The following is a 22,368-nucleotide window of genomic DNA, read 5'->3' on the forward strand; positions in this document are numbered from 1 at the left end:
CATGACATACAAACACTGGCTCCTGGGTGGTCACGCATATAGTGGAAAATATTTTTCGGACGAAGGACACAGGTACCTCAACTGCCTACGGCATTGTTGGCTGACACGCCCCGACGGCTAATTTTGTGTGTCCCTCTACGCATGATTTCCTGGATATTGCGGCAATCGTGATCTCCAGCTTCCTCGAAATTGTCATGCTGTCTCGTCAGAGCTGGCAGCGCGGCCACAGGCGAATCATTCAATAATACGATATTTCGGCGGACTAACTATCATTACGGACGACGACATAGACTAAAGATACAAAGAGGTCGACAGAAACATCACTGCGCCCCCATCAATGATCAAGCTTGCCGACAAAAGCCCAAGTCTAAGGAAAACGGAAGCGGGGCACGACTGTGTGGACAGGGGCCACCCACACAGTCTCTACTTTGGTGATTGGCCGAGTGTTGCAAGCCGACACTCCACCATCCGAGGATTCGCTGCCGGCCACTGGACCAGACGAATGCGGAGGAAGAACTAGACTGTATGAATCGACGAACAGCGAAGAGATGGACACAACAGGGACGCTGGATGATGAAATGGGAGATGAAGAAACGAGAGCAGATGAGCGAAGCGTTTCAGTCGAGTTCGTGGTGGGGGACGATTGGCTATGAGACACGATACCAGGACTGGATGGAGCAGTCAGAGGATCTGTGTGTGAGAGGCTTGTCGAGATTGATTGCTCAACACTGGACACCCCTGACGGGCTTGCTGATGTAGAGTTGCCAGCGGAAGGTTGAGAAAGGCGGGTCGTGGCAATTTCGAGCGTGTCGGTCAATAGTGATGATGATGCAGACGTGTTGCCCGGCAGCGCAGTGAGCGAAAAAGACGACAACACACCACTTGAACCGGTGAACGACGGTTGAGAGATGACCACAGGCGCGCTGATCGGTGTCGACGATGCCGAAATATTGGTGTCATTGGGAGAATGGGTAGCGAGCGAATTCGATACAGACGCATTGCTGAAAGGAGCCGGGGATGAGAGCACAGATGTTCTGGAGAGGCTAGATAGTGGTGACAACATCGACGAGCCGCTAGGCAAAATCGAAGAAGTTTCGATTCCCAGTGATGCCGACACATCACTCAGACCCGTTACAGAAGGACCGGGGAAGCTTGAGAAAGAAAAGGTCGACGTGTTTGAAACGATCTGCGATTGCACAGGTGACGATGGCGGCGTACTAGAGGCGGACAGCGTCGACGTCGTTTGCCACATGGACGAAGACGCGGAAGAAGAACCCGCTCCGGACCTGGTTGAAAGTATAGGAAGTGTCCAGTTTGACGACGACTGCATCGTTGAAACAATGGATGGCGTTCCTAAAGAGCTGTCCGTGAGGGACGTGGAAATGACTGGCATCGAAGACGACGGAGGGTATGTCTGTATCGATGAATTTGGTAGCAGAGACAAAGGGGCTGTGGCAAACGTATGCGCGGACGAATCGACGGGCAGCGACGTAGAAAACGAAGACAGCAAGGAGGACTCTACCGAGAGACTTTGCACGATTGACATAAAGAGTGAGGAGCGGGAAGATGCCGACAGCGGTGGCGGCACAGAAGGATTGGCTGCTGTCAAAGAAGATTGCACCGAGGAGCCAGTCGCGGGCTGTGTCAAGCTTGATGCCAAAGCCAGACTCGAGGATGACGGGGGCAAAGACTCCGCAACGGTTGTGACAGGTGGCGCAGTCGCGGAAGAAGACAGGGTAGATGGAGACTCGAGGGACTGCAGCGATGACGGTAAATTGGCCAATCGTGTGGACGAGCTCGCCACTGAAGACACCAGAGAAGATTGCGTCTGAGGAGAGGAAAGGGTAGAAGATGGCAAAGAGGACTGCGCTCCCAGTCCAGTGTACAGGCGCCTGACTCCGATTATGTTGGGCTCGGAGAATGTGCTGTCGACCTGGGCCTTCATATAGCCTGCGGAACCGCTGATACTGACCCAGACACACTCGGTTGTAAGATCGCATTGGTGGATCAAGTCGCCAATCCAATTAGCTGTAGTTGCCCACCGAGGATTATCCGCAAGATCGACGCCCCGCGCATCGACACCACATTGTATCAGGTAGACTGCGCTAGAGTTTGTGGTATAAACCGTATTGTTCGCGGATGGGCATGACGGGTTCGTCGGAGCAGCGGAGTATGACACAGAAATCGTGTTTGCGGGGGCTTGGACGGTCGACGACGACGGAAACCCGGAAGACACAGGCGGTGCCACGACTGAAGATGTTGCACCACTGACGTGCATGGATGACGTCGACACTAGAGACGCCATGACCGAGGTCGACACAGCATTCAGGCTGGTTCTTGATACCGGAGACGATAAATGATAAGATGCCGTACCACCGCTGCTCGGTGAAGATTCTTCCACTACCGTGGATGAGGCCGTGCTGGCGACCAGAGATGAGGACATTGCGCTGCTCGCCGCGGCTCCACAAAGTCCGTAGTCTGTCTGACAGCCGTCACCGCAGTGTTCCGGATCGCTACCACTGCGTGGATTAGCCATGTACACGGCAAAGTCCTGCGACGTCACACTTACCAATAGCCGCTTGACGAACAACACGGGCCTGAAAATGAAACAAAACAGGTACTTCCATCAAATGTCGGTCCACAGCTGCCCAAAGGAAGGCTGCTGGGCGAGGCGCTACTGGAAGACTGCATGCCGGATGAAAAACTTGAATTTCTTGACGAAGGCCCCGTCATGGAGGGTGCGTTTGTCTGATTGCTGGAAAGTGCCGTCGAGGTCATGGGCGTCATGGAGGGCGCGTTTGTCTGACTGTTGGAAAGTGCCGTGTCAGAGGAAGTATGTTGTGTCGAGGTCATGGGCGTCGAGCTCGTGGGCGTCGAGGTCATGGGCGTCATGGAGGGCGCGTTTGTCTGACTGTTGGAAAGTGCCGTGTCAGAGGAAGTATGTTGTGTCGAGGTCATGGGCGTCGAGCTCGTGGGCGTCGAGGTCATGGGCGTCATGGAGGGCGCGTTTGTCTGACTGTTGGAAAGTGCCGTGTCGGAGGAAGTATGTTGTGTCGAGGTCATGGGCGTCGAGCTCGTGGGCGCCATGGAGGGCGTGTTTGTCTGATTGCTGGAAAGTGCCGCGTCGTCGGAGGCATGTTGTGTCGAGGTCATGGGCGTCAAGCTCGTGGACGTCACGGATGGAATGGTCATGGGCGTCGTGTTCAACGCCGATTCGGTGGAAGACATATTCACATCGCTTGTTGCTCCTCCGCTCGATGCGCTCGAGGACCCCGAACTCGTGGAAGTCCCCGTAGGCGCCGTGTTCGTAGGCGCAGTATTTGAAGGCGCAGTATTTGAAGGCGCAGTGTTTGAAGGCGCAGTGTTTGAAGGCGCCGTGGGCGCTGTGTTCGAAGGACTTGAAGGCGCAGTGTTCGTCGGAGCCGTATTTGTGGGCGCTGTGTTCGAAGGACCCGTAGGCGCGGTGTTCGTGGGAGCCGTATTTGTAGGCGCGGTGTTCGAAGGACTTGTAGGCGCGGTATTCGTCGGAGCCGTATTTGTAGGCGCGGTGTTCGAAGGACTTGAAGGCGCCGTGTTCGTCGGAGCCGTATTTGTGGGCGCGGTGTTCGAAGGACTTGTAGGCGCGGTGTTCGAAGGACTTGAAGGCGCCGTGTTCGTCGGAGCCGTATTTGTGGGCGCGGTGTTCGAAGGACTTGTAGGCGCGGTGTTCGAAGGACTTGAAGGCGCCGTGTTCGTCGGAGCCGTATTTGTGGGCGCGGTGTTCGAAGGACTTGTAGGCGCGGTGTTCGAAGGACTTGAAGGCGCCGTGTTCGTCGGAGCCGTATTTGTGGGCGCGGTGTTCGAAGGACCCGTAGGTGCCGTGTTCGAAGGACCCGTAGGCGCCGTGTTCGTGGGAGCCGTATTCGTGGGAGTGCCGTTCGTCGAGTCCGTGCCGGTGTTTCCGCCAGTGTCCAGCTTCCGGATTCCCACAATATTTGGCTCAGAGCTCAACGAGAAGACTGCGGATTTGAAGTATCCCGCGGAACCGCTGACACTAAGCCAGTTGCAGTTGTTCGTAGCATCACACTGAGAGATGAGGTTTGAAATCCACTCGTCAGAGCTCGAGACTCCCTCCGCCCAGCGAGGGTTATCCGACAACTCAATCCCCTATTGAGCGTTAGCAGTCATTTCAATGAAATCAATGTAGTCATTGGAGGATCAAACCTGAGAGTCAACCCCACAAAGGATGTACCACTGGCTGCCAGAGGCCGCCGTGTAGGTGGTATCATTAGCAGTGGGACACGTTGGGTTAGATGCAACGGGAGGAGAGGATGATGCAGTCGAAGAAGGCGCGCCTGTCGGAGTCTGACCATTGGTAGTGCTACCACCCGTGGGCGTGCTTGCCCCAGAGGGAGCACCAGTAGAAGGACTTTCCGCATTCGTGGTGCTACCACCCGTGGGCGTGCTTGCCCCAGAAGGAGCACCGGTGGTTGGGCTCTGCGCGTTCGTAGAGCTACCAGCTGATGGGGTGCTCGCCCCAGAAGGAGCAGTTGGGCTCTGAGCGTTCGTATTGCTATCACTCGACGGCGTGCTCGTATCAGGAGAACCAGTAGACGGACTCTGCGCATTGGTAGAGCCCCCGGTTGATGGCGTGCTCGCCTCAGAAAGCGAGTTTGAGGGACCGTCTGTCAACGACGACGACGACGGAGGGAAACAGGTTCCGAAAGCAAGCTGGCAGCCTGCGCCGCAGAACAGCTCACTCGAGCCACAGTAGCCGTATTGAGAGCAGCAAGGTCCGTTCGGGGCGTTTGAGCAATCCTGGTTACCGGCTTCTGGGCCGCAAGCACCCAGCGGGTACCCCGTAGAGGACGGCTCCGCCGGAGAGGTCGAAGATTGCGATGGAGTCCCGGAACCTAGCCTCTGGATACCAACAATGTTGGGCTCAGAGGACGTGGAACTGATACTTGACTTGAAGTAGCCAGCAGAGCCGCTCACACTCAGCCAATTACAGTCGGTCGTGGTGTCGCATTGTCCGATGAGATTTGAGATCCACTCATCTGATGACGAGACACCTTCTGCCCACCTCGGATTAGAAGGGAGTTCCACACCCTATTGAAATTAGTTTTATTTAAAAATGGATTGTCAAAGTAAAATGATCATACCTCGGCATCGACTCCGCAAAGAATGTACCACTGGCTACCAGACGCAGCCGTGTAGGTAGTGGCATTCGCCGTGGGACACGTAGGGTATTGAGAAGCACCGCTGGTCCCAGTGGAACTAGGTGCGCCTACGGTACCCATGGATGGACTCTGGGGAGTAGTAGAAGTGGGCGTTGATTGACCTGGTGGGTTGGTGGAGCCAGTGCTTGGTGTGCTCGACGGAGAAGAAGGAGTAGTTGGACCACCTGTGGACGCTTGTGATGGTCCTGATGGTACCGGATTGCTTGGGGCCGTCGCTGTATTCGAGGGAAACATCTCACCAGGGCTCAATTTCCTCGCTCCAACAATGTTGGGATTAGAGAATGTAGACGAGATTGAGCTTTTAAAGTAGCCAGTCGCACCACTGGCACTGACCCAGTTGCAGTTTTCTATGGCATCGCACTGCCCAACCAAGTTTGCGATCCATTGGTCTGAACTGGAGACACCTTCAGCGAAACGTGGGTTCCCTGGCATGTTTACACCATCTGCTTCGACTCCACATTGAATGAAGAATCGACTGCCCGTGCCAGGAACGGTGTAAACGGTGTTGTTTGCTGAAGGGCACACTGGGTACGATGGGGTGCTCGATGGGGCAGTGCCTGTCGGACTGCTCTGGACTGGAGCGGCGGTCGTCGAGGCACCAGCTGGCGAAGTTGGCGATCCCCCATTAGTCGTCGACAGTGGACTTATGGACGCGGCAGAACCAGTGGGAGTATAGCTGGGGAAAAGCGGTCGATACTGAACCATGGCCGGAGAGTCCAAGTTCCACCAGGAACCTTCCCCAATAGCTCTGGGAACCACGTCTCCGACTCCTAACTTCAAATGACATCCGTCAGATTGCATATGAGCGTCTGAACAGTTCGAGTATGTGATGCATCGGTCAAGACACTGGTCAAAATTGACAGTGTCTGGTTCTTGTGCGTCGCCGTTGACGTTATTGGCTGATGCATGTTAGTTGTCTTCCAAGAACGGGGGGGAAATGCTCCTTACCAAAAGTCTCGTATCCACAAATCAACCCCCATGTGACTCCGTCGCGCACTTGAAGTGTGCGGTCATCTCGCGGACACTGGCTTTGGGGGCAATCCAGACAAATGACCTGGTGATCCTGGTTCGTGCCGGGTTCTATGAGTTCAATGACCTGGGTTTTGAGATAACAGAAGGTCTGCGTGCGTTAGCCAAAGGTACAAAGAGCAATCGATTGTCTTGTCGTACATTTGATCTCCATGTTGCTGCGGTACAATTTTCGAACTGGTCGCATTGGTTGACACACTGGGAGACATCGCTGAAGCCATTGGTGAAGGGATAAAACCCTTCGTACGCGGTCAATCCGTAGTTACAGAAAAGTTGGTAGTGGTAACCACTGGATCCGACGATGATGCTTCCGTTTTGGCCCGGGCACGATGTCGGACTACTGGCGGCTGGAACGTAAGTACTGCTGTAGGGTTTTGGCAAGCGGGACGGAGTGTAAGATGGACCGGGAGCCCTGGCGGGCATCGGGTCGGCGGAGACCAATATGGGGGACAGGAAGAGGAGGAGGTGATGGAACCTCGTCCGAAAGGACGAGTCCCAGAAGCCACCCATCGTGGACACAAATGTCCTCGGACCTAATAGTTAGTAGGAAAATCGGTAAGCCAAACGTCGCTTAATCTAATGACAGACTAAGGTAAGTAGGAACAGCCGTGAGTCGTTAGACAAAAGAGTGTATGCTGTCGACTTGTCGTCTTGTCGAGGATAGGGCCGGAGGAGCTGTCGGCGATTGGTCGTATTTCTACTAATCGCAAAGGTACACACCCATTGTTGCCCTACACCCGTCGCCACCTAGCGTGCGCGTGTTGGAAGAGGTTGGCTTGTTGACGCGATGGAATGAGCATTCGCTTGGCTCGAGTCTTGGTGTTGAAAATCAAAATGCTTGGCTTCATGGCGAAGCTCTACGGTCGTGATCTAGAATTGCAAAATGCCATGTTTAGAGACGGTTCCAAGCGCAGAATTTGTGGTGATTGATTATCCTAGACGTCAACAAGACATGAGCGAAAAAGGCCGTGAGAAAACAGACACTCTGAAGTTGGTCTCGCAACCAAGATTCCCAGCACCCTCGACGCAGGGAGCAAGGGAATTGACCTCGACCTTGGTGAAAAAGGAAGGCAAAGTCGCGTCTTTAACATCGCGTCCCTGGAAACGCGACCGTCCCTGAAATTCACCCTTTGCTTCTGGCGTGACAGGCGAGAAGCCAAGCGTCACAATTTTGAGGCCCTCATCTGAGTGCTATCCATCCGCTTGCCCTCATCATCTTGTTCGGCGACGGTAAGGTCGGGGAAAGCTGCAGGCATGATGCGTCGAGGAGTAGTTGCTGGAACCAAGCTGTACTTTTCAAAATCCGTCACGCCAGTTTTGCGGAGAAAGTCTTCGTCCACGTCGAGAAGCCCATTGACCTGCGTGGCTGGGCTGCGTAACAATGCGAGCACTGCGTCGGAGAAGATGGTCTGGGCATACATGAGAGAATGTAAATTCTTCACGAGGGCCCGTGACTTACCGGCTTCCTCAAGTCTTTCATGTCCTCTGTGCCGGTGTTGGTGGTGGCAGCAGATTGTATCCCCGTAGCAACCCACATGCTCGAGATGGCCATTTCTTTCTTCCCTTCTCTTTCAAAGTCCATGGCCAAGCCTTTTGTCAAAACGCTCATGGCAACCTTCCCCATTGCGTAGGCTGTTTTGCCTCTAAAGAATCGCGAGTAGATGGGCGGACTCACAACAACAATCCGGCCCTTCCAGCCCTGCTTCTTGAAATGCGGCAGGGCTGCCTGGACCGTGTTGTACAAACCCTCAACATTGACTTGTTGCATAAGTTTGTACCGCTTGAAAGGCGTATTTTCAACCGATGCCCACCAAATCGCACCCGAATTGTAAACAAGCACATCCAAGCGACCGAAAGCTGCAACGGCAGCGTCCACCATATGTTTGATAGCATCGGGGTCCCGTGTGTCGGCAGGAATGGCGACGGCTTCCCCTCCAGCTTCGTGGATTTCACGCGCAACCGTGTTGATGGTGGAAAGAGACGAGTTGGGATCGGGAGGAAATGGGTTCGCTTTCGAGGCGTCTGAAGTGCTCTTTGCTGATACCACCACTACTTCTCCGTCAGCAATTACCTTGGCCAAGTTGAAGGATGGTTGGGGCTGCATGCCTCTGTAGCCAGCTTTGGCCAGGTCAATGGCGACCTGACGACCCATGCCTCGAGAGGCCCCGACAACAAGCGCGACACCTTGCTGGATGGTCATGGTTCCAGGTGATCAAGGTACTTTGCGAAAGATCAACGTTCGAGTGAGGAGACTTGCACGCGTCGCGATGTCGTGGAGTCGTCGAGTCGAGACGCGTCGTGGAGTTGTCTTGCCGAGTCCCAGTCATCCGGCGGCAGCGTGATGAGCCATAAGAGGTCAGCGAGACGGACGCATCGCATGTTCAGCATCAATAGCCTCGGCAGAAAGTCAACACAGAGATGGAGACGTCGATGCTCACCGCGGTGAAGTGCAAAGAGGATTAGTGATAGACTCGGTATGGCGTCACTAGCGCCTTCCCTTGGCTGAACCCTGCCGCAGATCGGCCCTTCCCCACCGCAACCACAGGCCGAGCCGCCAGCCAGACCACCCATCCTCTTTAAACTCCCATCCCCACCCCGAGGCGTAAAGTAATCCGAATTTCCGACCTCCCAACTCGTTCATAATGGGGGCCAAGATCGACGTGTACCTCGACTGCGGTAAGTGACGGACCGGGCCGAGAAGTGAAGAGGACCAAGCAGCTGACAAGCGAGGCAGTGTCCGCGTACTCGTATTTTGCCATTTTGTATTTGCTGAAGAACCGGCAGGCGCTGGCAGAGCATGAGGTCGAAATAGAGTGCGACAGTCCTCATCACCGGCGTGGTTTCAGCTGCTCATGCCAACCAGGTTTCACCCGGTCTTTCTCGGAGGCATCAACGTCGGCAGCGGTAGGCCTCCCAAAACACACTCTTGAACCCCATCCCAATTCTCCACTTTTTGCTTGCTCTAACCGCAATAGGCAACAAACCTCCATGGACCCTACCGAACAAGGCTAAGTATGGGAACTTCGACATGGCGCGAGCAAAGGCGTATTTCGGATGCCCAAAGATGAAGACCCCCTCCTCTTTTCCCATTCTTTCTCTGCTTCCCCAAAGAGCCCTGACATACGCAAAACACAATCTTCCAACCGAGAAATTCGAAAAGGCCTTCCTGGAATTTTTTGTTGCCATGTGGGAGCAAGACCTTGACTTGTCGAAACCGGAACTTCTCTTGGAGGTGATGTCGAGGATCTATTCCGAACCAGAGGCCAAGGATATTGTCGAAGCGGCAGGCAAGCCGGAAATCAAGAAACTCCTGAACGACACCACCCAAAAGACGCTGGATATGGGCGCGTTTGGATGTCCGTGGTATCTGGTCCGCAACGCCCAAGGAGTCGAAGAGCCATTCTTTGGGAGCGACAGGTGTGTGCTGATTTCCTATTCGGGTCGTCATGTGACGGTCGCTTCGGGCATGGCGAAAGATGCTGATGGTCGACAGGTTCCATTACATGTGGATGTTTCTAGATTTGCCGTGGAAAGACATCGAAATCCTGAGCAGGCAGAAAGCAAAGATTTAAGACTCTCAAATGTCCAGGATCTGGGTCGATAATGAAGTAGCGGTGAAGCCATTTGTTTGGTATCCATGCAGCGGTACGATGGGCGCACCCGGTCGAGGCTGAAAGGCACGGAAAAGACCCACGAAGGGTATTCAAAACCCCTGTCTCCCGTCTGTAATTTTCAACAATGTCGAGCATGATAATGTAAGCAGCACACGGTGTCTCTGGTAAAGCAGCCTCTCGTGTCACTGTACAAGTTCATCACTGCGAGATCGGCTCATGAGAGATGTCATGGTGAGTTTGGTGATCGCAGGCCGAGGCGGGAGGATGCTTGGTCTCGCCGTCACACAAAGCCCCAGCCTGATCTCCCGTCACGGCTGTCTCCATCCCCAAGTTCCGCGTACGTAGACCCTCGCCAGCACCCCCATGAAAAATCTCCGGCCGGTGTCGACGGCGGATGCGAGCTAATGCAAGAGACGGCGGATCGGCCCACCAGGACAGGCACACTCTGCAGATGAAATGTCTTTGGTCATGCAAACCGCAAAGGGGCACTGCGTCAGGAGGCTCTCCAAACGCAGTGATCTGGATTCCTGAAGCCGATTCGAGCTCGGTCGAATGTGGCGGGAGCAAATTTGCAGGCGTGGTCTTCCGGCAAACGCACGCTGTCATCGGGGAAGCAAACCTGTCATCCGCCCGCTGCCACCCTGCGGCAAGCATCTGCAGCCACAACCGTCTGCCAAGATGTCAGTTTGTGACAGGGATACGAAGGAGCCTGCGCGGATCCTAGGCTTGTGTTCGAAAAGCGACGAGCCGCGGGAAAGTCCAAGCGGACGTTGATATGACATGCCGAGCGTCGGCACGCTGCCTCTGCGAATACTTTTCTAGAGCGACCCCAGTCAGTCGTCGGTGACATTGCAAGGTGCATAGAGGCATGAGACAGGGTGTGGGAGGAGTCGCTGCAGACGCGGTGCGACGGCACGACTTGAGGCTTCCGGACGTGGGCGAACAAGCGCAACACGTTACGCAACCTCCTTCATTCTGGCGACCTCGCCGAGCCAGGAAAAAGAGCCACCTTTCACAATGGCGCTGTCAAAAAACGGCTTCCCTCTTGAGTCGGGCACATACACACGTGGTGGCCGTGCGACGGTTGCCAATTGTGGGATGACAGCTCTTGGATGTCACCAGAAACGCGTGGGCTCGACCACAGCTAGAATCCGCAACGTCTCGAAGAAACTCCATCTGTGCAAAATGTCCGCGCGCGCAGGAGAAGAATGCGGCCATTTCCTGGAAATTGGAAGATCTTGCAGCAGCAGCGACATGAAGCATGGTTGGACGCTCGGCACGATCGGATCTTGCAAACTCTCCAAAAGACGAACCCCAGCCCTGCAGTTGCGGGGGTTTGCCCTCTTCGGCAAGTGGTTCGATTGGGCTATCAGCTCAACCGTGCAGCTGGTGGCCGGTCTGTCACCTGCATCCTCCCGCACTGACAGGCTCAAGCCTGGTCAAAGTTGGGGAACACTGATAACTTTCTCTGACAGGTCACCATGGAATCCCGCAGAAGGGAGTCTTGGAAGTACCGCGGGGCCTGGCTGCTATGCCACCACATTGAAATTTTACAGTCCAGAATCGAGACAATGCTGGAAAGGCTGCCTTGCAAAGCTGTCAATGTAGCTTTGTGTCTCACCCTTTTGCTTCGTGTGAGCCCAGAATTTCCTCTTCCGGAAATTCGACCACCAGGCAGGTCTCCCGTAGATTCTTGAAGCGGGACTCTACCAATGCTGCCACAGACCATGCCAGCATCAGAGGGCCGAAATGAGAACGACCGTTGGCTGAGCCGTTCATTCCCGCAGCTCGATTGCCGCCATGACCGTCTTTCCTTGGTCTCGCCATGCACAGACATGGCTTTCGCGGGGAAGAAGAAACCTTTCCTCCCGCGGTGCCTGTCAAACGCCACGGTGAAGATCTCCGTTGAAATTGACCTCGACGTTGGGAACTACGTTTGAGAGAGCGGCGTATCCGGGCTTTGACCGATCCCTTAATGACACCACCCAGCCTGCATAGTCCACACTGATCCGTGCCAGACTCCAGCAAGGTGAAAACGGGCCGTTGGCTTTTGATCTTTTACCATTGACACCTCACGCTTCGGCTTCTCATCTGCAAACACCTCCCTCCTCCTCGTTGGCTGTCTCCGAAAGTCACTCGAACACTTTGTTAGTGTATTTGCCAATCATCGGAGCAAGTACCAGTACGAGCGCGACAACCGGACGAATCGATCACCAGCTCTCCGACCCTTGCCCAAAACAGCAAGTACTTCTCCTCGCGAGTCGGCAGAGAAGGGGTGGGACAAGGTGCGGAAAACACATTCTTTGCCGCACTTCTGCTGAGATGGACCTCTGACAAGCATGCCAGCAGATACCTGGACCGACGAGTTGACCGACTGGTCGATACTTCTTCTGAGGTGGAAGCCTGAGTGCCTTGAAGTTGCCCTTATTTCGATATAAGACGTTGTCGATAGCTCAAGGGTAACTGCGTCGGCATTGTCTTTATCAACGAGGCGGTCAGTACGTGGCCATTTTGCCAGCTCCGCTGCAGCCACCACCATCCACGTTCAATGTCTCTGATGCATGCTCCCTAGCGACAGCACCGTACATGCCGCAACCTGCATCATAGCCATACACAACAAAGAAGACTCCAAACTTTCTCAAGGCACCTCTTTCGCCAGAAGAGCGGTGAAAGATTATCCCAAACAATAGGAAAAAGAAAGAACCAGATTCGCCAGTACCAACGGGTGATTGCTACCGCAAGAAGCTTTGAGACCCAGCGTCAGTCCAACCAGAGGCCAAAGTCTAGCAGCATGAACAATCACAAGATGATGTTCTCACCGCCTTCACAATACGTCCCAGGACCATCAAAGCAAGTCCAAGCTGCTCAGTTTAGGTTCCACTCAGTGCCATTCGATTACAGCTTTGGCTTTGAGACAGAGGTATCAATGGCGAGCCCCGAATGGAATGTAAGTCATCAGCGCCCCAATCGCAAAGTGCCCCTGCTCACCATGGTAGCAATTCCCTCAATTGGAGCAATGCTGCTCTGGCGTCCCACCTGCGTACAACCATGCTGGACACAACAACGTCTCTGAAGGCCATCAGCGCGAGTCCGTGGATCCGTACAAGGAAGAAGTGCCCGCGTCTCCGTATGACAGCTGGGGTCTCACCTCGTCCCGCGCAATCACCATGCAAGGCCCCTCAGCTGAGTGGCAGACACCTGGCGCATACCACGAGAACGTAGTCAAGGACAGTGAGGAGTGGCGGCGGCAAAGGGTCACAAGTCCTCCCGACACTTCCCTGGGGTTAGGAGAGGGAATGGATGCCCCTCGCCACCAGACTCTTTACTCGGTCCCTTCCACCCAAGAGATTGACCAGGCTCCGTCGACGCTGTTGAATGCGTCCTTCGCAGATGCCGAGACAAGCCCTGCCTTTCGATCAAGTCACAAAACGGAAGACGCGCCACTGACAGAGCCCCAAGCTCTGCATGGGAGCGCATGGGCATGGTTCCACCCAACCAATCCGTACGATGACATGTTGCCGCAGACTGACCACGCGGTCGCTCAAGTTGCACCCTCTCCGGCCTCGACTGCTGCTTGTGGTAGTGTTCCGCGCAAGAATCCTCTACTGGAGAACCACTACGCCGGACTTCCCGTGTGGAATGGGCCAGAGCTTGGATTCTCCAGCAGCGAGAGCGAGAGCAAGCCTTCGCCTGTCCCTTCGACAAGCTTCTACCCGAGCCACATGCTATGGATGGGCGAGAATTCCAGTTTCGGCAGCGACGTTCCCGCCCTGACCTACTCTCAAGCTTCCCCGGCATCTGATTGGGAAGACGGGCCAGCGGAGGCACAAGGCCAGAATGACGTGGTCGATGGGCCTCAGGCAGCGGGATACTCACTTCGCAACCTTCGACAACGTCGGATCGTTGGCCCTTCGGACGAAGAAGAGGCTTGGAAGAACGACTTTCTTGTCGACAAGAAGCGGGCTGGTTGGACGTACAAGATGATCAAGCAGCAAGGTGGCTTCACAGAAGCAGAGTCGACGCTGCGAGGTCGCTACAGAGCGCTCACCAAGCAGCGCAAAGACCGGGTGCGCAAGCCAATTTGGCAGCGCAGAGATGTAAGTCAGCCTCGTAAATCCATGTGACGGACGGATCATTGACGGAACAATTCCAGATTCAGCTGCTTCGAGACGCCGTGTCCAAGCACTTTGTCGGCCGCTTCGTTTCCAACGCGGACGCCACGAGTCCATCTTGGACCAATGTTCCTGACATGTACATTGATCCAAACAAGATTCTGTGGAAGGATGTCGCCGACTACATCAGAGACAATGGCGGGTCGTACCACTTTGGCAACGCGACTTGCAAGAAGATGTGGCTCAAGATCCACGGACGCAGCTAGGGACTGGCAGAGCTTCTCGACGGGATGATTGGTACACTTGGTCGCAGCGATGCAGGCGGGCGCTTTCTCGTTGGATGGGGGTTTCTTTCTGGCGTTTGTTGGGGCTCATGTCCACTGGCACATGGATTGCTTGACTCGGGATCCTCTTGTTTCCTTGCTCTTTTTGGTCGCTGTTTCGTCATTCGGGGCTATTTCTCGCTGCTTTTTTTGGCTGTCGCCGTATTCAGGTCGCTGGGTTGCTGTTTTGTTTCGATTGCGCCGCAACGCAGAATGGTAATGAAGGTAGTGTGCGAGCAGCTGGACGAGTACTTCACTTGACCGTGTTGGAGACGACTGGAGACACGACGAGACGATCGATCGCGATGCAGAGAGACAGAGGGTTGTGGCAGGGGTGGGGCGCGGCCACAGCGGGCGGTTCGGTACCCGCTCGGCAGGGGCCGTTCGGGCCAGTTTTCGTCATGCGACGGATGGTGGGTGCCCCTTCGAAATACCCCCGGCTTCCCTCGCTCCATCAAATGTTTGCACGCCATGGTGTTTACGCCTCCATCATCGGTTTCTGTCTCCGTCAACGTCAACCTCGCCTGATCCTGATCTGCCCTCGTCCCTCTCTCCCCTCTTCAGCGAGCGGCGTCCGTTCCCCTCGATTCGCCCGCCTCCGGGCGACTTGCCCCAGACAGCTCTCCTCATCCTCCACCGCCATGCGCGTCAACCTTCCCAGGCCGCTGCCCGACCTTGTCGAGACCCAGTTCTCGGCCGCTTCGCAAAATGGAAGCTTGATCTTCTCTGCCACCGAAGTATGCACCATCAATACGACCGCAGGCATACCGGTGCGTAAGTAAAGCCACTTCCCAGCCCCCATCGACTCCCCTCGCCCGACTTCTTACTGATGCCTGCTTCATAGTTCCAACTTCGCTACTGTCCAGCCCTGTCCAAGAAGCCCACGGCTGATGCCTCCTCAACCCCGGAAGACGCCCCTAAGAAGAAGTTTGATCCTTTCGAGTCTCCTACGCCCGACCTCTTCGTCGCGGCCATCCCGGAACCCGATGCGCCCACCCATATCCTGGTGCTCAACAAGTACCCTGTGATTCGCGACCATTTGATCATCGCGACCAAGGAGAACAAACCGCAGACGCACATCCTGGAGCGCGATGACCTTGCTGCCACTTACAGCTGCTTGACCGAGTGGGAGCGGGCCAAGGGCCCGGACGCGAAACTGTTTGCGTTTTTCAACAGCGGCGAGCACAGCGGCGCCAGCCAGCCTCATAGGCACCTGCAGTTTCTGCCCGTGGACAACATGTACAGCGGCGTGGAGACGCAAGGTTGGGAGTTGCTTGTTGACAGAGTTCTGAACTCGAGCTATATCGGTATGACCCCTCTCTTTTGGACCCCACAGACCAGCTGGGACATGGCACGCACCGCCATTGACTCCCCACTGTGCATCTTTCTGAGGAGTTTGAATGCTCTCCATGACGCTCATGGTCTGGGCAATTGATCCTTACAATCCCCGCATCGCCAACATTTTCCCGCTTGCGTGTGCCATGACGTTTCGAACCAACCGTCAACTGCTTCATGCTTACAAACTCAACAATTTGTAGGCTCTACTGGCTTTGTGTCCAACCCAGGTCTGCCATTTTCGCACTTTGCTTTCCGGATTCCGCCCAATCCCTCTGCTGCCGTCCTCCACACCATCTACACTGCTCTATACAGCACGGCCGTCGACTATGTCCGCCGCTACATTTCGAACCACCCCGGTGAACTTACTCTTCATTCCACCGAGGACGGCTCGTCATCAATCTCGTACAACTTGGCGATCACGACTTCAGCCATGGTCATCTGTCCGCGGAGGAGGGGTGGAGATCAGCTCAGACTTGAAGACGGCACGGAACTGGACTTGGTAGAGTTGAACGGCACCGTACTTGGCGGTACCTTGATGGTGAAAGAAGAAAACCAGTGGGAGGCGCTGAGGAACGATCCAGGGGTGCTCACGAGGCTTCTTGAGAAAATTGGCATTCCTTGGGAGAATGGCGAGGGTCAGAGCCAGATCTAGGTCATGGCTTTGCTGAGGTGTGCCGAAAAGAGGGCAAGCGAGCAGTAGGTCAGTTCAGTATACCCTTTCTGCTTTCTATCTGGATTCGAGTGTACATAGGCGCATCTTTGCTCTGCCACGTTCAAGCCTACATACTTTTTGAAATGCAAGACTGTTTTGAGGTTGATCAGTTCCACTCGCACTCTCAACGCACCCATCCTTTCAACAACCGCCTACACGTCTTCCAGCCGGATACCAACGAACTCTGCATGGTCCTGATACTCCCGGAGACCTTTGGCCGCGCTTCAAACTCGCAACACCTTTGCAACAACTCTCGCCTTTGATTTCTATTCCGCTGTCCGGCTTGTCACAACTCACTGCTCAGGCTGCTAACATCAACGAATCTTACAAAAGCTTCTCGTCCAAGGAAGCCGCTGTGGCTTACCTGGAAGGCTTTCATGATGGCTTTCACGACAGCACTTGCCACGGCTTCAAGCTTGTCTTCTTCGGCGGCCTACCTACAGCCCTTCACGAAAGTGCGGAGGCCAAAGGATTATTCTCAGCCGCTATCAAGATGATCGAAGAGAAGATCGAACAACAGATCGCTGGGATCATTGAAGCAGAGACCCAGGGCCACCCCTCGCGTTAGGAAATACAAACGAAGCCGGTCGACTGTTGTTCCAGCTCGAGCTCTTTCCTGTAGCTGGTCCAGGATCACATTTATGGCGATGTTGCCTGACACTTCACACTGGCCCAAAGTCAAGTTTACAAAACAGCCGAACAAAAGGGCCTCAGCATTGCATTTCTAATCAATACTGTCCTGTCTGAAACTTAAACCTTAGTGAGTTCAATTGGAGAGTGATAGTATGCCTGATGGCTAACATCTGAGCAGAATGATTCAAGGAATGGCGGAGCCAGAGGAGGATACATGTAGCTCCCTTGGCATAAGTACCCGCAATACCCGTCATCCAATTGAAATCTGGAATCTCCCTCCCCCCTCTCTGTAATGGTGACGAACGTGCCACAATCGCTCGGAGATCAAATGCTCCCCGTGAGGCCTTGTGGATGCCTGGGTCTTCAGAACACTTCTGCTCACAGTAGCTTTAATATTATTCCCTGTCCTTCAAGAGAGCTTGAAATGTGTGTCATTATGCCTGGTTGTGGTGGTGGTGGTGGTGGGGGGGGGGGGGGGGGGGGGGGGGACGGCGCAGGTCTCTTTGTTTATTGCTTCTCGGCGATGTCCAACTACATATAACATCATCGAGCCCCCTCGATTTCCGAAGAAGACAGACAATTGACAACAACCGGTGTTCTGCTAGCCTTTCATCATGCTCTAGGTACTCCTCCAACCAACCTCAACATGAATCTTTACGCTGAAATCTTCCTCAACATCTCAGACACCTTGAAGTTCTCCCTACCGATAGACTTCTCCACCTACCATTCAAGCCACCACAATGAGCGAGTCTCCCATGACCCACTCTCCCGGAGGACCAGCAGACACGGCCGCCTTCCAAGCCTTCCGCGTCGACTACCGTCGTGCTATCGTCGAATACTTTTGCCTACGCTGGTTTGCTCGCCTGCCTCGTCGTCTCCGCCGCAGTAAGGCAGAGCACCAGCGGTTCCTCGTCGCGCTCAGAGTGCTCGATGACAGCATTGACATGCTTTTCGCCAGGGCCGATGAGCTCCGCCGCACTGATCCGGAGAGGTGGAGCATAGCCCAGCCTACAGAATAGTCAGACCACGACGGATGAGGCTTCGTCTTCTTGAGCAGCTGCGCTGGCTGTGAGACGTGCAGTTTTTAATCTCGAGTAAGCAATTGAAAAGTCAAAGATATCGTGCGCGGCAGCTGACGACGATTCAGCAGAGGTTTCAGGAGAGCGAGACAAGGAATTGGGACGGATGATGACCACTTGGGTACAGCATCACCATCACAAGTGCTAGAAGGAAAGGATAGCAATCGAAATCCCATAACTCTCCATATAATCGTGACAAAAACGCTACCGCCGCTCAACTTGACTGACGCCCTCACCCACGCCTCCAAAGCCCCGACAATCTATTCACTCGCCGTCTTACCGACGACAGCGTCCTCACCACCCTCCCCCTTGAGCGCTCCGAGTCCCAACTCGCCCAACTCCTCCTCCTCCTACTCCGCCTACTCTCCGCATCGCCATCACCGCCACCCGCCTCAGACGCCGACTCATCGCCCGCCGACGAGGAAGAAGAGGAAGAGGAAAAGGCGCTCTGGCCCCAATGGTCGAACTCGTCCGACCGCCGCTCAAAGTTCTCCAGCGCGTGACGTATGGCTGGCCGCTTGGGCACCGGATGATGCAACTCGAGGTCTGCCGCTGATCTCCGCGCGCCCGGCGCAGTGGCTGGCTCGGCGCTGTGCTTGGACCTGCGGTGGCTTTTGTTAGCGAAGATTGCATACGAAGCAGGGCTGCGTTGGCCGCGTCTAGACCGCTTGTTTGGGATTCGAGATGGAGGGGATCGTACGGGTGTTGGCTCTGGGACTGGCGATTTGAAAGTGTCGTCAATTGCGGGAAGGGCGTTTTTGGTAGTGCGGTGCCGGAGAGGCGCGATGGGTTGGTTTGTCTTGTTTTCATGGTGTTGTGTTTCGAGGCGCGAGGTGGTCTACGTTGGAGAGAGAATGCGGAGATTGGGGGTGATGTAGGTGGTCGTCTGGGGCGAGGGGGTGGTGGATTATATGGAGCGATGGTGGGCCCACTTTCCAATGCAAGAGGATCCGGATTTCCGAGCTTGGGCGATCTCATGTGTGCATGGTTTACTTCGTATAGACGTCAGAGCGGACGTTGCCATTGGAGGAAAGCCTGTGGGAGAGGGACGGATTGGTCGCCAATGCCCGAAATCTCGACCGGGAAATTGATGTTCGAGAAGATGAATTATTGAATGCAAACTTTTCATCATTCATGAACTACGGAAAGACCCGAATCGAAGCTCAAATCTCATCCTTGCATCTCAATGCCTCCGTTGCTGTGTAGCACCTCGCCGGTGAAGTATGACCCGTACGGACTTGCCAGGAAGACGTACGCCGTGGCAACTTCGACAGGCATACCGGGACGGTTCAATGGTTCTTGTCCAACACCAAGGCCTTTCATGGCCTCCTTTGGAGCTCCCTTTGTGGCAGGTTGAAGTGGCGTCCAGATGATGCCGGGAGCTACAGCATTGACCCGGATTCCGTGCTTAGCTTGTTGTTGGGCCAGCGCTCTCGTAAAGGTTGCGATAGCGCCCTTGGTTGAAGAGTAGTCGACAAGCTGTGGGTTGCCCATGTATGCTGCAACAGAGGTCGAGTTGACGATGGAGGAGCCGCGCTTCATGTGCGGCAGGGCGTATTTGGTGAGCGCAAACATGGAGAGGATGTTTGTGCGGTACGTCTTTTCAACCACAGACAAGTCAATATCGCGCAAATCATCGCAGATTTCTTGCATGGCACCTGTTTCGCAAGGAGAATTGTCAGCGTTTAGGTCTCCAACTTGACTTGGTGTACGTACTGTTGTTGACCAACACGCTCAACTTGCCAAAGGCTTTCAGGTGGCTTTCCACTGTCTTTTGGCAGTTGGCCTCTTCTTTCAGGTCCAGCGCCAGCAAGTTTGCCCTCCGACCGGCCTTCTCGATCTGAGATTTTGTCCATTGTGCATCCTCCTCCTCTTCAGGCAGATATACAAAGGTAATGTCGGCGCCCTCCTTGGCCATAAGCAGAGCTACAGCGCGACCGATTCCAGAGTCGCCGCCAGTAATCAAGGCAGCCTTTTCCTTAAGCAGACCTCGGCCTTCATACTCTTGCAGGTACGGCTTGCCGTCGTCCGTCCAGAATTCGAGCTGGGTGAAGTTTGCGGCCGGGGCAAGCTTCGAGTCGAGGCCAGGGCCACCTTCTTGGTCTTGGGCTTTGAGTTCTTCGGAGGGGTATGCGGTGATGGGCTTTTGAGACGACATTTCGGGTGGGTTTTGTGATGGTAGTAAACGTGGATATGGAGTAGTCGGACGTAATTGGTTTCGGAATATGAAGTGCGGGAGGATTGCGGCGCTGCACTGTGACGAAGCTTGCGATATATGGGCAGTAAGGACGTCCTGAATCTGGCATGTCAATGTCCTATGACGTCGGCGTGACCTAGGAGGGTCCTGTGAAATCATCGATCCATACGCGAGCACAACGCGCCACAGTGGGCGTCGAAGATTATGGCAACTCCTGGCATCGTGGCTGGAACCAGAGCGCAGTCGTTTACCACACAACCATGGATGACACCTAGGGAGCTGCCGTTGACTATCAATGGATCCCGGACGGTGCCATTCCTTTCGACTGCGAGAACCTCTTTTCGGGAGCTTATTCTGGGTTGCCAATCCCGAAAGCATGCGGTTGTTGTTTTTGTAAGCGACATGATAAACGACCAGCCATGAGCGAGACGAAGGCGCAGCGTGGTGTTGAAGTCGTGGTGATGGAACGCGTGGACGACGGCTGGGATAATGACGCACGATTTCGGTCTTCGGCAAAGCGGGTACCGAGGCTCTGCACCGAACTCACGTCTCCCCACCTTTTTTCAAAGGAACGACTGTTCATCGCTACCGACTTAACAAATCCCGACCTTTTAATTTTTGTTTTCCTAAGTAAGGTATTTGCGTACCCTCGAATCAAACATGTGTCCTCTCGCGCGTGCGACAATGATCCCCAGGGCTGTTCAAGACGGTTCCAGCAAGGTCCGGGCAACAGACACGCTCAGAAAAGTAGAGTGGTGGTGGTCAAAATCAGCGAGCCCCAAAGGATTTCTTGGATGATACGACAAAGTCCTTTGGACGCCCGAAAACACGCAAGATGGAGTCTGAGTGTCTCTATCGACGCGAAAAGCAAGGAATCTCCTCAGCCCTCCCGCTGTGTTGAGCCTCTACTGCCATATTGACAGAGCCCGCTGCATAGAGTCATTCCGGAGATTTCTTTACCTGTCTCAAGACTGTTCCAGAGAGTCTTAAAGGTCTAACGTTTGAAAATATCGTCGTGCTTTTGCACGTCTTCGGGCGCTGAGTACCTTACGCAAAAGTGAAAATTAATTTTAACATACGGGGCGCGGACTCTACAGGCAGGAACCGTCCTACATACTTCGAGAGGGTTGACGCTCCTCAGCTTGACTTCAACAACTGAAACCCACCAGGCATCGCTGTACCTCGCCTTGCCCTGTTCCACCGGTACGACCCAAGCTCCAGCCTTGTACATCATCTTCAAATCAGTGAACTAACAAAAGTTGAGCCGACGTTTGGACCAACATTGCAGAAGCAGATTTCACATATCACATCCTGCCGGCGGAAAACCCAGATGCTGAGATAGGATGAACCGAGGGCGCTTCTACCCATTACTTTTGGAAGCAACCGACGGACAAGGAGGTTGTTGTCTATCAAGATGACGCGATCTGAGCCATGCATGTATAACCCCTGACACTTAACACCCTCAGTGGTTCGGAGGACGCTTCCAGCATTTTCGCTCTCTTCGCTGGCCATCAATTCGAGGGACCTGTGACTTTCTTTCGGCTCCAAACTTCACGAAAGAAAAGAAGTTTTTGCCTACGGGCTTTTCCCGTTTTGAAAAGAGATCGGGATTGCAAAATGATTTCAATCAGGAGCATTTGGATAGATTCTGAAGGCGGTTTCCGCCGTTGCTGTGCCCTCCGTTCAGCGCGTGTCAATCCAAATTCGGCCAACTCTGGTAGCGCCGGCGCGTGGCTGTGATTTTTCTCTGGATAAGGAAGCTGCGCAGTCGTCGCACCCACATCGTCCTTTCGACATTCAGGGGGCCTCGACACCACAACACGCCGCCAACCATCCTCACACCCGCGAAGATCGCCCTCAACACACATCCTCGACCCTATTGAGCAACGTTCCCCGCATCGGCGGTCCGCGTCCATTCCTCCATTCGAGTCTTCCGAAATCCGATGTTCGTCGCTTTATCCTGTCCTGCTATTCTCTTCTACAAGCTCCACCGTTCGCAATACCGCACCAGCAAGCCTCAAGATGCCATCCATCGCTAGAGAGATCGAAACCACAAGACTTCGCCGTATGGAAAGGGCCTATCGAAAGGAAAACGCAGCGAGGCTTCATCGT

At 54.5% G+C, this 22,368-nt stretch overlaps 7 protein-coding genes across 7 annotated transcripts; 3 read left to right on the forward strand and 4 right to left on the reverse strand.

Annotated features, from left to right (window-relative positions):
- Nucleotides 1–205: 205 nt before the first annotated feature.
- J3D65DRAFT_342631 (uncharacterized protein) lies at nt 206–2,844 on the reverse strand. Its single transcript, XM_066795504.1, has one exon. The coding sequence runs from the start codon at nt 2,534–2,536 to the stop codon at nt 368–370; it is 2,169 nt and encodes a 722-aa protein (XP_066656409.1). The 5' UTR covers nt 2,537–2,844; the 3' UTR covers nt 206–367.
- On the reverse strand, nt 2,408–3,115 carry J3D65DRAFT_622893 (uncharacterized protein). Its single transcript, XM_066800111.1, has one exon. The coding sequence runs from the start codon at nt 3,085–3,087 to the stop codon at nt 2,566–2,568; it is 522 nt and encodes a 173-aa protein (XP_066656410.1). The 5' UTR covers nt 3,088–3,115; the 3' UTR covers nt 2,408–2,565.
- A 3,969-nt stretch (nt 3,116–7,084) lies between these two features.
- Nucleotides 7,085–8,666, reverse strand: J3D65DRAFT_342589 (putative Hydroxysteroid dehydrogenase-like protein 2). The gene is made up of 3 exons (XM_066795503.1): nt 8,355–8,666; nt 7,708–8,297; nt 7,085–7,657 (listed from the first exon to the last, which is right to left on the reverse strand). Exons 1-3 carry the CDS (start codon nt 8,446–8,448, stop codon nt 7,412–7,414), a joined length of 930 nt encoding a protein of 309 aa, XP_066656411.1. The 5' UTR covers nt 8,449–8,666; the 3' UTR covers nt 7,085–7,411.
- Nucleotides 8,667–8,753: 87 nt separating this feature from the next.
- On the forward strand, nt 8,754–10,029 carry J3D65DRAFT_622896 (DSBA family oxidoreductase). The gene is made up of 5 exons (XM_066800112.1): nt 8,754–8,924; nt 8,983–9,061; nt 9,112–9,152; nt 9,224–9,665; nt 9,742–10,029. The coding sequence occupies exons 1-5, from the start codon at nt 8,891–8,893 to the stop codon at nt 9,818–9,820; spliced, it is 675 nt and encodes a 224-aa protein (XP_066656412.1). The 5' UTR covers nt 8,754–8,890; the 3' UTR covers nt 9,821–10,029.
- Nucleotides 10,030–13,290: 3,261 nt separating this feature from the next.
- Nucleotides 13,291–14,530, forward strand: J3D65DRAFT_622902 (uncharacterized protein). Its single transcript, XM_066800113.1, has 2 exons — nt 13,291–13,959; nt 14,016–14,530. The coding sequence occupies exons 1-2, from the start codon at nt 13,375–13,377 to the stop codon at nt 14,238–14,240; spliced, it is 810 nt and encodes a 269-aa protein (XP_066656413.1). The 5' UTR covers nt 13,291–13,374; the 3' UTR covers nt 14,241–14,530.
- A 408-nt stretch (nt 14,531–14,938) lies between these two features.
- J3D65DRAFT_551445 (Ap4A phosphorylase-like protein II) lies at nt 14,939–16,287 on the forward strand (the record flags this gene model as incomplete). Its single annotated transcript, XM_066797037.1, has 3 exons — nt 14,939–15,067; nt 15,142–15,604; nt 15,836–16,287. The coding sequence occupies 3 exons, from the start codon at nt 14,939–14,941 to the stop codon at nt 16,285–16,287; spliced, it is 1,044 nt and encodes a 347-aa protein (XP_066656414.1).
- A 2,846-nt stretch (nt 16,288–19,133) lies between these two features.
- J3D65DRAFT_342755 (short chain dehydrogenase/ reductase-like protein) lies at nt 19,134–20,447 on the reverse strand. Its single transcript, XM_066795505.1, has 3 exons — nt 20,426–20,447; nt 19,776–20,352; nt 19,134–19,717 (listed from the first exon to the last, which is right to left on the reverse strand). Exons 2-3 carry the CDS (start codon nt 20,215–20,217, stop codon nt 19,230–19,232), a joined length of 930 nt encoding a protein of 309 aa, XP_066656415.1. The 5' UTR covers nt 20,218–20,352; nt 20,426–20,447; the 3' UTR covers nt 19,134–19,229.
- Between the last annotated feature and the right edge of the window lie 1,921 nt (nt 20,448–22,368).

Source organism: Phyllosticta citribraziliensis (genome assembly GCF_038025025.1).
Source record: "Phyllosticta citribraziliensis strain CPC 17464 chromosome Unknown J3D65scaffold_5, whole genome shotgun sequence".
Taxonomy (NCBI): Eukaryota; Fungi; Ascomycota; class Dothideomycetes; order Botryosphaeriales; family Phyllostictaceae; genus Phyllosticta; species Phyllosticta citribraziliensis.

Coding starts and splice junctions, on each gene's coding strand:
- J3D65DRAFT_342755 (XM_066795505.1), bottom strand. CDS start 20,217: ATGTCGTCTCAAAAGCCCATCACCGCATACCCCTCCGAAGAACTCAAA. Junction 19,718..19,775: donor GAGCGTGTTGGTCAACAACA/GTACGTACACCA, acceptor CTTGCGAAACAG/GTGCCATGCAAGAAATCTGC.
- J3D65DRAFT_622896 (XM_066800112.1), top strand. CDS start 8,891: ATGGGGGCCAAGATCGACGTGTACCTCGACTGCG. Junction 9,153..9,223: donor AGGCATCAACGTCGGCAGCG/GTAGGCCTCCCA, acceptor TAACCGCAATAG/GCAACAAACCTCCATGGACC. Junction 9,666..9,741: donor CCATTCTTTGGGAGCGACAG/GTGTGTGCTGAT, acceptor GATGGTCGACAG/GTTCCATTACATGTGGATGT.
- J3D65DRAFT_622902 (XM_066800113.1), top strand. CDS start 13,375: ATGTTGCCGCAGACTGACCACGCGGTCGCTCAAGTTGCACCCTCTCCG. Junction 13,960..14,015: donor CAATTTGGCAGCGCAGAGAT/GTAAGTCAGCCT, acceptor GAACAATTCCAG/ATTCAGCTGCTTCGAGACGC.
- J3D65DRAFT_342631 (XM_066795504.1), bottom strand. CDS start 2,536: ATGGCTAATCCACGCAGTGGTAGCGATCCGGAACACTGCGGTGACGGC.
- J3D65DRAFT_622893 (XM_066800111.1), bottom strand. CDS start 3,087: ATGGCGCCCACGAGCTCGACGCCCATGACCTCGACACAACATACTTCC.
- J3D65DRAFT_342589 (XM_066795503.1), bottom strand. CDS start 8,448: ATGACCATCCAGCAAGGTGTCGCGCTTGTTGTCGGGGCCTCTCGAGGC. Junction 8,298..8,354: donor GGCCAAAGCTGGCTACAGAG/GCATGCAGCCCC, acceptor ACGGAGAAGTAG/TGGTGGTATCAGCAAAGAGC. Junction 7,658..7,707: donor TGAAAGACTTGAGGAAGCCG/GTAAGTCACGGG, acceptor ATGTATGCCCAG/ACCATCTTCTCCGACGCAGT.